This window comes from Eubalaena glacialis, chromosome 13 (assembly GCF_028564815.1).
Source record: "Eubalaena glacialis isolate mEubGla1 chromosome 13, mEubGla1.1.hap2.+ XY, whole genome shotgun sequence".
Taxonomy (NCBI): Eukaryota; Metazoa; Chordata; class Mammalia; order Artiodactyla; family Balaenidae; genus Eubalaena; species Eubalaena glacialis.
This window is the reverse complement of record NC_083728.1, coordinates 65,346,075-65,359,008: the sequence shown is the minus strand read 5'-3', so window position 1 is coordinate 65,359,008 and position 12,934 is coordinate 65,346,075. Positions and strand designations below refer to the sequence as shown.

Here is a 12,934-nt window from a genome sequence, read left to right as displayed (position 1 = left end):
CTAAACCAGACATTGCAAAATGGTGACGTGGGCCAAATCCAACCTGCAGATGTGTTTTGTTTGGCCTGGTCAGAATTTAAATTAAAAAAATAATAAATTATCAACATTTAAAATCAGAAGACTGGGAGTAAAACCCGGATCTCTGCTTCTAATTTTAAAAAATCGGAAGATCTGACCCACCCGCCAACAACAGGCTAGAACCAAGTAGATGGGGATCCTTTAATGTAGTTTAATTTGGCTGTCCGTTCTTTTTAAAACCCTGTCTTTGTTTAATGACACACATTTTTCTCTTCTCTTGGACCTTTGTTTATTCTCCCTCCATCCAGGCTCTAAAATAAAGCCGTGTATTCTTTTAAAGATGTACACCAATGATAAAATTCTGTGGCAAGAAATTTTTAACTTCTCAGCACAGGTGGGAAAAGATGGCAACCTGCTACTTGTACGTTGCGTGGGCAGAAGCTAAATGGTTGTTGAGTGAATAAGTGATTAGCTATGTGTATGCGTTTCCTATTGCTACTATAACAAATTACCACAAACTTAGCGGCTTAAAACAACACAAATATGTCTTACCTTTCTGGAGATCTGAAATCCAAAATGGGTTTCAATTGGCTAAAATCAAGGTGTTGCCAGGATTGCATTCTTTCTAGAGGCTCCAGGGGAGAATCTGTTTCCTTGCCTTTTCTAGCTTCTAAAAGCCACCCATGTTTCTTGGTTCATGGTCCATTTTGCTAAAAGCTAGCAGAGTAGCATCTTCCACTCTCTCTGACTGTGACCCTCCTGCCTCCCTCTTATAAAAACCCTTGTGATGGGAATTCCCTAGTAGTCCAGTGGTTAAGCCTCCATGCTTCCACTGCAGGGGGCACGGGTGCAACCCCTGGTTGGGGAACTAAGATCCTGCATGCCACATGGCATGGCCAAAAAAAAAAACCCAAAACAAACAAACAAAACCTCTTGTGATTAGCCCACTGGATAATCCAGAATAATCTCCCCATCTCAAGATCCTTAACCGCAAAGTCCCTTTTTCCCTGTAAGGTTACAAATTCACAGGTTCCAGGGTTGAGGACATGGATATCTTTGGGAGGGCGGATATTATTCTGCCTGCCACACTGTGAGTTAAACATTCTTCCACTTAGCGTGGCTTTGGCTTTGGGGTTTCAGGCTACAACTACAACTAGTGATTCTGCGTTCTTCTAGATATTTATTGAGCACCTGCTATGTGCCAGGTCCTGTGCTGAGTGTTAGGAATATAGCAGTGAATAGAACAGACTAATACCAGGGCGCTCCCTGTGAATGAGACACAGGCCCTCAAGCCCACCCCACTAATCCTACCTGTGGGCTCTGGAGTTTACCATACCTGTTCAAAGACTCCATGTGTACCTGCCCTGCACTTTCTCTCCTGTGAGCAGGACAGTGTAGACTGTGCCTTCACCCATCAATCTTGGGAACCACTTTAACTGCTGGGTTCCAAGGGTGGCCTCTGCAGGCACTCAGCGATGGGAAGTCCCCTCTCTCAGGGCCATTGGTTCTTGTACACCCAGGCTAAGAACAAGGACGTCGAGGTCACTCTGAAAGTCAACCAGAAAGTCTTGCTGCACTTAAAGGGTCTGCACCATGACCGATCTCGGCGTGGGGAAGTCTGGCACAGCCTGGCCCTGGATGTGGCTCACTCCTCCCAGGTACCCATCCCTGCATCGGGCAAATGCTGGTTGGTGGCCTCCAGGCAGAACTTGACTGTTGGTGAGAGTAAAGGGTACTGTCTGTTCCTTCCTAGCTGAGGTTCCCCCAGGCCCTGAGTTTGGATGGGGACATTGTCTTCAGGCGGAGTCACCAGGGAGCATTTGACTGCGGTGTGGATGCACGGGCTGCCATCAACCACAACGTCATGTCCCAGGTCAGAAGACTGAGTTCTGCCTCCTTGCTGAGGGAGAAGGGGATTTAATGTTAGCGAGCAGGTGTCCTGTATGGGACAGCACAGGAGGTGGCAGGGTGGCCCTGGCAAACTGACAACACAGCCCTTATTTTGGCAGTGTGCATGTGATGAATCAGGATGCACTATTGTAATAAAAGTTTGCTTTACTGTGAAAGTTTATTCCCCAGTCACGTCACAGTTCAGTGTGGCTCTGCTCCACGGTCAGTCAGGGACCCAGGCTCCCTCCACCTTGTGGCTCTGCCCAGCTGGTGGATGGTGAGGAAGAGGGTGAGAATTATGCAGGAGGTTTTCATTGGCCAGGCCCATATGTAGTCCATACCACTCCTGCCCACAGTCCATTGGCCAGAACTCATCACATGATCCCACCCAGCTGCAAGGGAGGCTGGGAAATGTAGTTTTAGCCATGTGTCCTGGAGGGAAAGGAAATACATTTTGGTAAATATATAGCAGCCACTGTAGGTATATTCATTAATTCACCATATACAGATTGTGTCTTTGCTGTGTGCCAGGCTCTGTGTGATGTACCAGGGCTGCACAGATGACTGTGTTTCTATTCCCATCTCCAAGGAACTTTCAAGTTCAAATCCCAGCTCCACTGCTGACTTGCTGTGTCACCTTGGGTAAATTACTTAACCCCTCTGAGCATCAGTTTTTCCAGCTGTGAAATGGGAATAGTAATACCAGCATATGAGAGCAGGGGTGATGATTAAATAAGACGATAATTGTAAAGCCAGCTTCCCAGTGCCTAGTTCATGGCCAGGGTCAAATAAATGGCAGCCGTGGACATGGGAGGCATGAGCAGGCACCATGGCAGGGGAAGGAGGGGGTGCAGGGTCCCAGAGCTGTCTTCCCAGCCCTGTGTCTTGGGCCTCACTTCTCAAGCTTCCGAGTAATGCAGCCTCAGTGAGATTTAGGCTGAGAACCATCCAGGGAGGGTGGTGGCTTCTGGCATCTGCCGTGGGGCCCAGGTTTGGGGCAGACTCTGGGATGACCTGTCCCTCCTCCGTGCCAGCCAGCCAGCCAGCCACCTCCTGGGATTCTGTATCTCATTCTTCTGCTCCCTCTGACCCTGCTTCTCCAACTCCCCCAACTCCCCCTCCCAACAGGTCTCAGTCCAGCTGAACGGGTCTGACTCCCACTTGGTGTTTTCCCTCCAGCTCAGACATCCCCACAGACCAACATTTCCTCCAAACTTACAGGTATGGATGGTGGTCCCTTTGGGATGACCTCAACTACCTGCCAAGTGTTGTCTCCAAGCAGCCAGCTTGCTGGGAGATGGGGCGGAAGGAAAGGAGGATGGAGACCCCGGGGAGGGAGTAGAGGGAGGGCCACATCACGATGTTAAGCTTAGCCAGACAGCCCCTCCAGAATCAAGACCAGATGGCAGGGAGCTTTCCAAATCCATCATTTGGAAGTGATTGTCCAGGCAAGAAGGGTTTTCAGTTCCCTGGCAGGGTGTGTGTGTGTGTGTGTGTGTGTGTGTGTGTGTGTGTGTGTGTGAAAGGATCACATTTCACCCTTGAAAATGGAGAGAAGCAGAATTGTCCTCAAACCCTGTCCTGTAGTTGAATTTGGGAGAAGCTGTATGATCCTTCAGAATGGCTTTTTCAACCCCAGAGTATTTTGCCCAGTGTGGGGTAGAAACACTAAAGGGTTTCACTCTACAAGGAAAGGAAGGGACAGAGAAAGGAGACCAGGTGGGAAGGTTGTGCTCTGCTCTCCCAGGGCTGGCTCCTTAGAAAGCCCCCCATGTCGGTTGCTTCCCTAAGGAACCCGTGTGCGCTGTGTATGCAGGAATTAGGCCGTGGGCTGGGGAGATGGAGGTGTAGATGGGTAATCCCAACAGGGATGAGGACTGGAATTCGATAGCAATTTTTAAATGCCTGCTGTGCCTGTGGGTTTTGAAAACTTGAGTGGAGCCTGAGAAGGGCTCTGAATTATGGAAACTGATCATTCTCAGAGGCACATTTTTTCACATGTCAGCATCTGTGAAATCAGATGTGTCTTCAAATCCACGCTGGTTCATTGTTTCATTAACAGCCTTTTCACTTTCAAGGAGATATATAAAATCATGGCACATCTGAGGGCAGCTGGCATCTAGGATTTGAAACCGTGCCGTCGCTGTCATCAGTTGTAACGGGAGCTGATGTCCGTTGAGTGTTTACTGTGTGCCAGGCTCTGTTCTAAACCCTTTATGTGGATCATCTCACAGACGCCTCGTGGTGCTGCTGTCTCGGCATTCTGCAGATGAGACTCTGAGACAGAGAGAGGTGACGTGACCTGTACAAGGTCACGGAGCGCATAAGTGCAGGATCTTGCATGGGGACCCAGGCAGTCTGGCTGCAGAGCCCATGCAGCCTCCGGCACTCAAGGTGGGTGGTGGGTGGGTGGTTCTGCTGGAAGCTTGGATGCTGGGTCACCTAATGGGTTTGTACTTTATTATTACTTTTTAAAGCAGCAGAACCCTTTGCTCACATTATCTCTGTGATTGAATGGGGGCTGGGGATGGGGGCAGCAGCCTGGCCTTCTCAACCCCATCCTCCCTCTTGAAATCCCTCTGGGGTATCTTTTCACTGGTGTTTCACAACCTAATTTTCATTATTGCCTCCCTGCCCAAGGAGACTTTTTAGACATTTTTTTCCTCTAATTGTCCCTTTTATGAAAATTTAAGTCCACAGATGTCCTGTATTTCTGTTATGTGCTGATGCATACCTATGCCTTATATAAGACGTTGTTGTTTTCTTTAACCTACCTGCTAAGAACCAATTATGCATTTGGGGCGATATTGCCCCTGTTGAGAACACACACTCTGTAGGACCCCTCAGGCCCACAGAAGCCAATCAGAGAAAGAACGGTGTACCCTGGACCTTCCCAACCCAAGCTGCATGTTAGAATCACCTGGGGAGCTTTTAGAACATACCTGGACCCCAGCCTGGAGATGCTGAGTTGATTAGTCAGGGGGTCACGGGCACACTTTTTAAAAAATTAATAAACTTCATTTTTTAGAGCAGTTTTACGTTTACAGAAAAATTGAGCAGAAAGTACAGAGAGTTCCCATATACCTCCTTTCCCCACAATGCAGTTTCCCCTCTTATTAACATCTTGCATTAGTGCGGTACATTTGTTAAAATTGATGGACCAGTGTTAATTTATTATTAACTAAAGTCTACAGTTCACGTTAGGGTTCACTCTTTGTGTCGTACGTTCTGTGGGTTTTGCCAAATGCATAACGTCGTATATCAGCCTTTACTGTATCATACAGGGTAGTTTCACTGCCCTAAAAATCCTTCTCAATCCACCGATTCCTCCCTTCCTCTCTCTTAACCTCTGGCTGCCACTGAGCCATTTTCTGTCTTTTTGGTTTTACCTTTTCCGTGAATGTCATATAGTTGGACTCATTCATTATGTAACCTTGAAATAAAAGATTGGCTTCTTTCGTTTAGAATATGCAGTTACATTTCCTTCATGTCTTTTCATGGCTTGATAACTCATTTCTTTTTATCACTGAATAATATTGCATTGCATGGATCTACAGTTTATCGATTCAAATATGGAGGGACCAGGCATAATTTTAAAAGCTTCCCACGTGATTGTAATGTGCAGACCGGGCTAGGCCAGTTTCTACCCCGTAGATGGCGAAACTGAGGCCCAGATCAGGAAAGGGGCTTCAGGTCCTGCAGAGCTGGTGGAGGAGTGGGCCTCGCTCCTCCCACCCCCACTCCTCCCCGCCCCCCGACCATTGCCCTGGTCAAGCCTTTGCTCCAGCCTGACCCCAGGTGTGGCCCTCTCCTTATGCACTGGGCACTCTCCCCTTTGACCTCCAGAGCTTCTAGGGGTCCTCTGGGCCCCAGGGCACACTGTTAGGAGCATCCTTTTCTGTAACTGAGCTGCACAGGGGTCCTCTGCTTTCCCCAGCAGCCCCCTTTCAGGCACAAGCATGAGTTTTAGAGCCAGGCAGGCCCAGGTTGAATATGTGACCCTCTCTGAGCCTCAGTTTCCCCATTTGTAAGAAAGTAATCCCACTTCATATGTGGTGGAAAGGACAAGATGAGACTCTGTTCCTGGGCCAGGAGCTGGGGTCAGGGACGGCTGTCCCCCATTCTTCTCTCTGTCTCATTTCTCTTCCTGAGTGTTTGCAGTCCGCTGCATTTGATGATGCTCAGAGCTGGAGTGGCTCAGGAAGACTTCCTGGAGGAAGGGGTCCTCCTGCATTCCCAGCTCCCACAGACCCTTCCTGTCCCCCTCCATTTCTGAGCTCTCTCCTGCCTCCCTGCAGGTGCAGGCAGCTGCTGGGCGCTACAGAGAGCGCAGCCTCAACGGCTCCCTGTCTGTGCACGTGTCTGGTGAGGTGCTTGTTCTGCTGGAGGCCACCGCCAGCCAGGATACCTGGAGGAGCAGCCGGGGCTGGGGCATGGGCGTCCTCCTCCGCCAGGAGGTCCTCAGAGCCCCCAGAGCTGTTCAGCTGCAGCTGTCCGGCAAGGTCGCCCCAGACAGGTGCCCGTCCCCAAGTGGCCTGTGAGGGGTGAGGGGGCCTCCGAGGTCAAAGGCCTGGCATCCTGGGAGATGGAAAATCATCACCCAGAGGTGCCTTCTGGAACCATGCCTGAATTACCCCCGTTTGTGCCATTCTTGATTTTTAAGGCTTTGAGGGAATGGAAGGGAGGAGGCATTCAATTTTCCACTTTGATCTGTTTTCTTTTTTAGTTACAACAGCATTCATTTTAGATGACTTGAAAGATTATAATAATGAATAAGGAGTAAAACAAAAATCACTAGAGGCAGTCATGGGGAATATGTTGGTGTATTTCCCTCCAGTTTATCATCTCTGACTATATTTTCACATAATGACATGTTCACTATGATATGGCCTGGGATAGGGAGCCAGCCTGGGTTCAAATCCCAGCTCTGCCATTGCTGCCTCGGGAACCTTGGGTGAGACACTGTGCCCTTCTGTGCCTCAGTTTCTCAACCTGCTTCTTAGGGTTGTCCTAGAATTAACTGGACAGCACGTGTGAATTCCAAACCAGCTTCTGGCCCGCGAGAACATTCACTTCCAGCTGCCATAGAGCTGCTCCTTTGAGTACGGCACATTCTGGCACATATTAGGTCTCTGTTAAATGTTAGTTTCCTTTTTCCTCTGCAGTCCTAGCTTTGGCAGCTTTTTTGAATTCAAGGAGATTTAAGGCTTTGGACATGGTCCTAGATAACCCTGTCCCCGGAATTACCATCTACGGCTGTCTCTCCACCTGCCTATTCATCCATCTGTCCGACTGTGCATCCTCATTCCCAATGTAAAAAGGGTTTGAGGCAGATTATGAAAATATATATTGTTCTAGGTCAGGAATTAGCAAACTTTCAGGGAAGGGCCAGATGGTAAATACTTTTGGACCTGTGGGCCATGTGGTCTCTGTTGCAAGTACTCGTAGACGACATGTAAATGAATGGGTGTGGCTGAGTTCCAATAAAACTTTATTTACTAAACAGGGGGTGGGCTGGTTTTGGCCCACAGGCGCATAGCTTGCCAACTCTTGTTCTGGGTTTTAAAAAAACACATAAGGAAATTAGGGTGAAGGGAAGGAAAAATGGGAAGGTGCTCAAAGTGGCATTGGTAAACAAAATGCATGCCATTTTCTAGAGTGGAGCTGAAGATTTGGCTCTGGGCTTCCTAGTAGCCAGTGCAAAAAAGAGAAACCAACCAATGGCATTATTTGCAAACAGTGCCTTTCCTTATGGGAAAACGCACATACCCTCACATACCTGTGTGAATGCTCACCAGGGAAAGCATGGCTGATCTTGTTCCTGGTCTTGGTACTTGAGGGAAGTATCTCTTATGGTGTCCTATCAATGACATACCACAGGGATGGTAGGGACCAGGTCCCCTGCTCCAGTTCTCCAGAAGGTGTAACAGCAGTCTCCCTGGGGCTGTTTTCCCTTGTCCCTCACCAGAATAACATGCATCGATACCTCACTAGCAATGTCAGCTCATCAACATCAGTAGTTCCATTTTTGCCTCCACTTTACAGAAGACGAAACCGAGGTTCAGGGAGGTCATGTCCTTGTGCAAAAGGCCACACAGTGAGTGAGCGGCAGCAGTGGGGTTCGAACCCACGTTTGACCTCAAGGCCCATGATCTTGACCCCTATTACCCTGTATCCCTGTGGGCTGAGGGCCAGTAAGGCAGTCCCTTGATGGGTCTGGACAGTGGGGTTCAGGAACGCACCTCTTATGGCCTGGCCTGCTTATGTGAAGGGGAAAAATACCATCTGCCTGCAGGGATGGATGCCAACGTTTTCCATGCCCCCATCACTTTCCTTCCTAGGATTTGGCTGTTTTCCAAGGCACTGCTAGACCACAACACAGTGCAGCTTTTTCTCAAGGCATCTGAAGAGCAGAGGGGAGGCCAGGTCCTGACCCTGCAGAGCCGAGCCCAGCACACCTGGGCAGCCGTGCCCCGTCTTCTGACCCTCACAGGTGTGCTGAAGCAGAAGGAGACACTCACAGAAGGTGAGAGCCTGGGGAACGCCACGGGGCAGGGACAGTGGGGATCTGGCAAACACTTTCTGTGGGTCCACAGCGTAGATGAAATCCTACACATTTTCAAGTCCACTGATGCTCTGTTCCGGTGTCTCACACACTGGCGAAACCCCTCTGTCAGAAATTAATACCCGTTCAGACAAAGTGAATCTTCTGGTGTCTAAATACTAAACAGGCTTCCTTGTGCAGGACTTGTCAGAGCCTTAACATGCTAATGGACATTGGAAATAACCAGGAAGGAGAGTTGGGTTCAGTGTTCGCCAAACAAATTTTTTCTAACACTTTTTTTTCTTCCAGTTGTATTGAGATGTAATTGACAAGAAGCACTGTATAAGTTTGCGTCCCACATAATAATTTGCCTTCCATACATCAGGAAATGATTATCACAGTAAGTTTAGTGAACATCCATCATCTCACACAGACACAAAATTAAAGAAATAGAAAGAAAATTTTTTCTTATGGTAAAAACTCTTAGGATTTAGTCTCTTAACAACTCTCATATATAACACAGAGCAGTGTTAATTATATTTATCATGTTGTACATTGTATTCCTAGTACTTATTTATCTTATAACTGGAAGTTTGTACCTTTTAAAAAAATTTTTTTTTGAAGTATAGTTGATTTACAATGTTGTGATAATTACTGATGTACCACCAAGTGATTCAGTTATACATATATACACATTCTTTTTTTAAACATTCTTTTCCATTATGGTTTGTCATAGGATATTGAATATACTTCTCTGTGCTATACAGCAGGACCTTGTTGTTTATCCATTCTGTATATAAAAGTTTACATCTGCTAACCCCAACCTCCCACTCCATCCCTCTCTCAACCCCCTCCCCCTTGGCAACCACCAGTCTGTTCTCTATATCCATGATTCTGTTTCTGTTTCAAAGATAGGTTCATTTGTGTCATCTTTTAGATTCCACATATAAGTGATATCATATGGTATTTGTCTTTCTCTTTCTGACTTACTTCACTTAGCATGATAATCTCTAGTTGCATCCATGTTGCTGAAAATGGCATTATTTCGTTCTTTTTTTATGGCTAAGTAGTATCCCATTGTATATATATACCACATCTTCTTTACCCATTCATCTGTCAATGGACATTTAAGTTGTTTCCATGTCTTGGCTATTGTGAATAGTGCTGCTGTGGACATAGGGGTGCATGTATCTTTTTGAATTAGAGTTATGTCCAGATATATGCCCAGGAGTGGGATTGCTGGATCATATGGTAATTCTATTTTTAGTTTTTTGAGGAACCTCCATACTGTATTCCACAGCAACTGCACCAACTTACATTCCCACCAAGAAGTTTGTACATTTTGATTGCCTTCATCCAATCCCCCCCCCACATCCCCCACCTCTGGTAACCACAAATCTGATCTTTTTTTTAAAAATGGAAGTAAAGTTGATGTACAATATTATATAAGTTACAGGTGTACAATATAGTGATTCACAATTTTTAAAGGTTATACTCCATTTAAAGTTATTATAAAATATTGGCTATATTCCCTGTGTTGTACAATATATTCTTGTAGCTTTTTATTTTATACATAATGGTTTATACCTCTTAATCCCCTACCCCGTTCTTGCCCATCCCCCCTCCCTTCTCCCCACTGGTAACCACCAGTTTGTTCTCTATATTTGTGAGTCTGTTTCTTTTTTGTTATATTCACTAGTTTGTTTAATTTTTAGATTCCACATATAGGTGATATCATACAGTATTTGTCTTTCTCTGTCTGACTTATTTCACTTAGCATAATACCCTCCAAGTCCATCCATGTTGCTGGAAATTGCAAAATTTCATTCTTTTTTTATGGCTGGGTAGTATTCCACTGTATATATATATATAGCACATCTTCTTTATTCATTCATCTGTTAATGGATGAATTGCTTCCATATCCTGGCCGTTGTAAATAGTGCTGCTATGATCATTGAGGTGCATGTATCTTTTCGAATTAGTGTTTTCATTTTCGGGGGTATATACCCAGGAGTGGAATTGCTGGGTCATATGGTCGTTCTATTTTTTGTTTTTTGAGAAACCTTCATACTGTTTTCCATAGTGGCTGCACCAATTTACATTCCCACCAACAATGTACGAGGGTTCCCTTTTCTCCATGTCCTCGCCAACATTTGTTATTTGTTCTTTTTGATGATAGCCATTCTGACAGATGTGAGGTGATATCCATTGTGGTTTTAATTTGCATTTCCCTGATGGTTAATGATGTTGAGCATCTTTTTCATGTGCCTATTGGCCATCTGCATGTCCTCTTCGGAAAAATGTCTGTCCATTTTTTACTCGGGTTGTTTGTGCGTTTTGGGGGGGTTTTTTTGATGTTGAGTTATATGAGCTATTTATATGTTTTGGATATTAACCCTTTATCAGTCGTATCATTTGCAAACATTTTCTCCCATTCAGTAGGTTGTCTTTTTGTTTTGTCGATGGTTTCATTTGCTGTGCAAAAGCTTTTAAGTTTAATTAGGTCCCATTTGTTTATTTTTGCTTTTATTTCCTTTGCTTTAGGAGACAGATCCAAAGAAATATTGCTATTGATTCGATTTATGTCAAAGAGTGTTCTGCCTATGTTTTCCTCTAGGGGTTTTATGGTTTCTGGTCTTACATTTAGTTCTTTAATCCATTTTGAGTTTATTTTTGTGTATGGTGTTAGAGAATGTTCTAATTTCATTCTTCTACATGTAGCTGTCCAGTTTTTCCAGCACCACTTATTGAAGAGTAATCTCTTTTTCTATGAGTTTGTTTCTGAAGTATAATTTTGAAGTATAATTGAAGTACAACACTATGTTAATTCCTGTTACACAACACAGTGACTCAATATTTCTGTGTTTCAAACTGATTACGATAAGTCTAATTATGATATGTCACCATACAAAGATATTGCACAGTTATTGACTCTATTCCCCACATTGTACATTTTATACCCATGACTCATTTATCTCGCAGCTGGAAGTTTGTACCTCTTAATCTCCCTCACCTATTTCTCTCTTCCTCCCCCCCCCACCTCCCCTCTGGCAACCACCTGTTTGTTCTCTGCATCTGTGACTCTGTTTCTGTTTTATGTTTGTTTGCTTACTTGTGTTTTTTTTTTAAGATTCAACATATAAGTGAAATCATACAGTTTTTGTCCTTCTCTGTCTGACTTATTTCACTTAGCATAATACCCTCTAGGTCCATCCATGTTGTCAGAAATGGCAAGATTTCATTCTTCTTATGGCTGAGTAGTATTCCATTTTATATATATATATAGACATACATACACACACTGCATCTTCTTTATCCATTCATCTATCAATGGACAGTTAGGTTGCTTCCATATCTTGGCTATTGTAAATAATGCTGCAATGAACGTAAGGGTGCATATATCTTTTCTAATTACTGTTTTCATTTTCTTCAGATAAATACCCAGGAGTGGATTTGCTGGATCATATGGTAGTTCACTATATAACGTTTTGAGGAATTTCCATACTGTTTTTCAAAGTGGCTACATTTAATACTTTTTATTTTGACATGATTTCAGATTTACAGAAAAGTGGCAAGAATATTACAAAGAATCCCATAGGCTCTTTACCTAGCTTCACCAATTATTGACATTTATCACAATTGCTTTATCATTTTTATTCTTTCTCTTTGTCTGTTTTTCTGTCTCTCTATATGTGTGTGTGTGTGTATAAGACATTATTATTTGCATATAAGTTTTTTTTGGCCAAGCCATGCGGCATGTGGGATCTTAGTTCCCCCACCAGGGATCGAACCTGCGCCCCCTGCAATGGAAGCACAGAGTCTTAACCACTGGACCGCCAGGGAAGTCCCTAAAATTTTTTATTCTTGAACTGTATTGTACTAAGCTGCAGACATGATAGTTCTTCACCCCTAAATAGTTCAATGTTTATTTCCTAAAAATAAAGACATTCTCCTACGTTCCACAATACAGTTCTCAAAATCAGAAAATTAACATTTATATAATGTTGTTATCTACAAACCTTATTCAGATTCCACCAGTTGTCCCATTAATGTCCCTTATAGTAAAAGAAAATCCTGAATTGTGCATTACATTTAGTTGTATTGTTTCTTTGGTCTCTTTTATTCTGGATCAGTTCCTCTGTATTTCTTTCTCTTTCATGATTATATTTCAAAGGGTACAGGGCAGTCAGTTTGTAGAATATCCCTCATTTGGGGTTTGTTGGATGCTTCCTCATGACTGTTTTCAAAAAAGCCTTGTTGGCAGAATACCACCTGATGTCAGTTTGTCCCGGTGCTACTGGTGACATTAGTTTTGATCACTTGATCAAGGTAATGTCTGCGAAGTTTCTTCACTGTTAAGCATTTTTCCCCTTTGTATGCTAACTTCATAAAACAAGTTGAGAAGTACTTTCTTCCCTTCTATTTTCTGAAAGAGTTTGTATAAGATTAGTGTGAATGCTCCCGTAATTGTCTGATGGACTC

At 44.4% G+C, this 12,934-nt stretch overlaps 1 protein-coding gene across 1 annotated transcript in view; it reads left to right on the top strand.

Moving 5' to 3' along the window:
• Positions 1–12,934, top strand: part of LOC133104210 (uncharacterized) — a 173,102-nt gene that overhangs the window by 93,050 nt on the left and 67,118 nt on the right. The window contains exons 35-39 of the mRNA XM_061209857.1: positions 1,539–1,676; positions 1,772–1,891; positions 3,037–3,129; positions 6,207–6,424; positions 8,250–8,434. Coding sequence (XP_061065840.1) covers positions 1,539–1,676; positions 1,772–1,891; positions 3,037–3,129; positions 6,207–6,424; positions 8,250–8,434 — 754 coding nt within the window. The remainder of the gene's footprint in view (positions 1–1,538; positions 1,677–1,771; positions 1,892–3,036; positions 3,130–6,206; positions 6,425–8,249; positions 8,435–12,934) is intronic.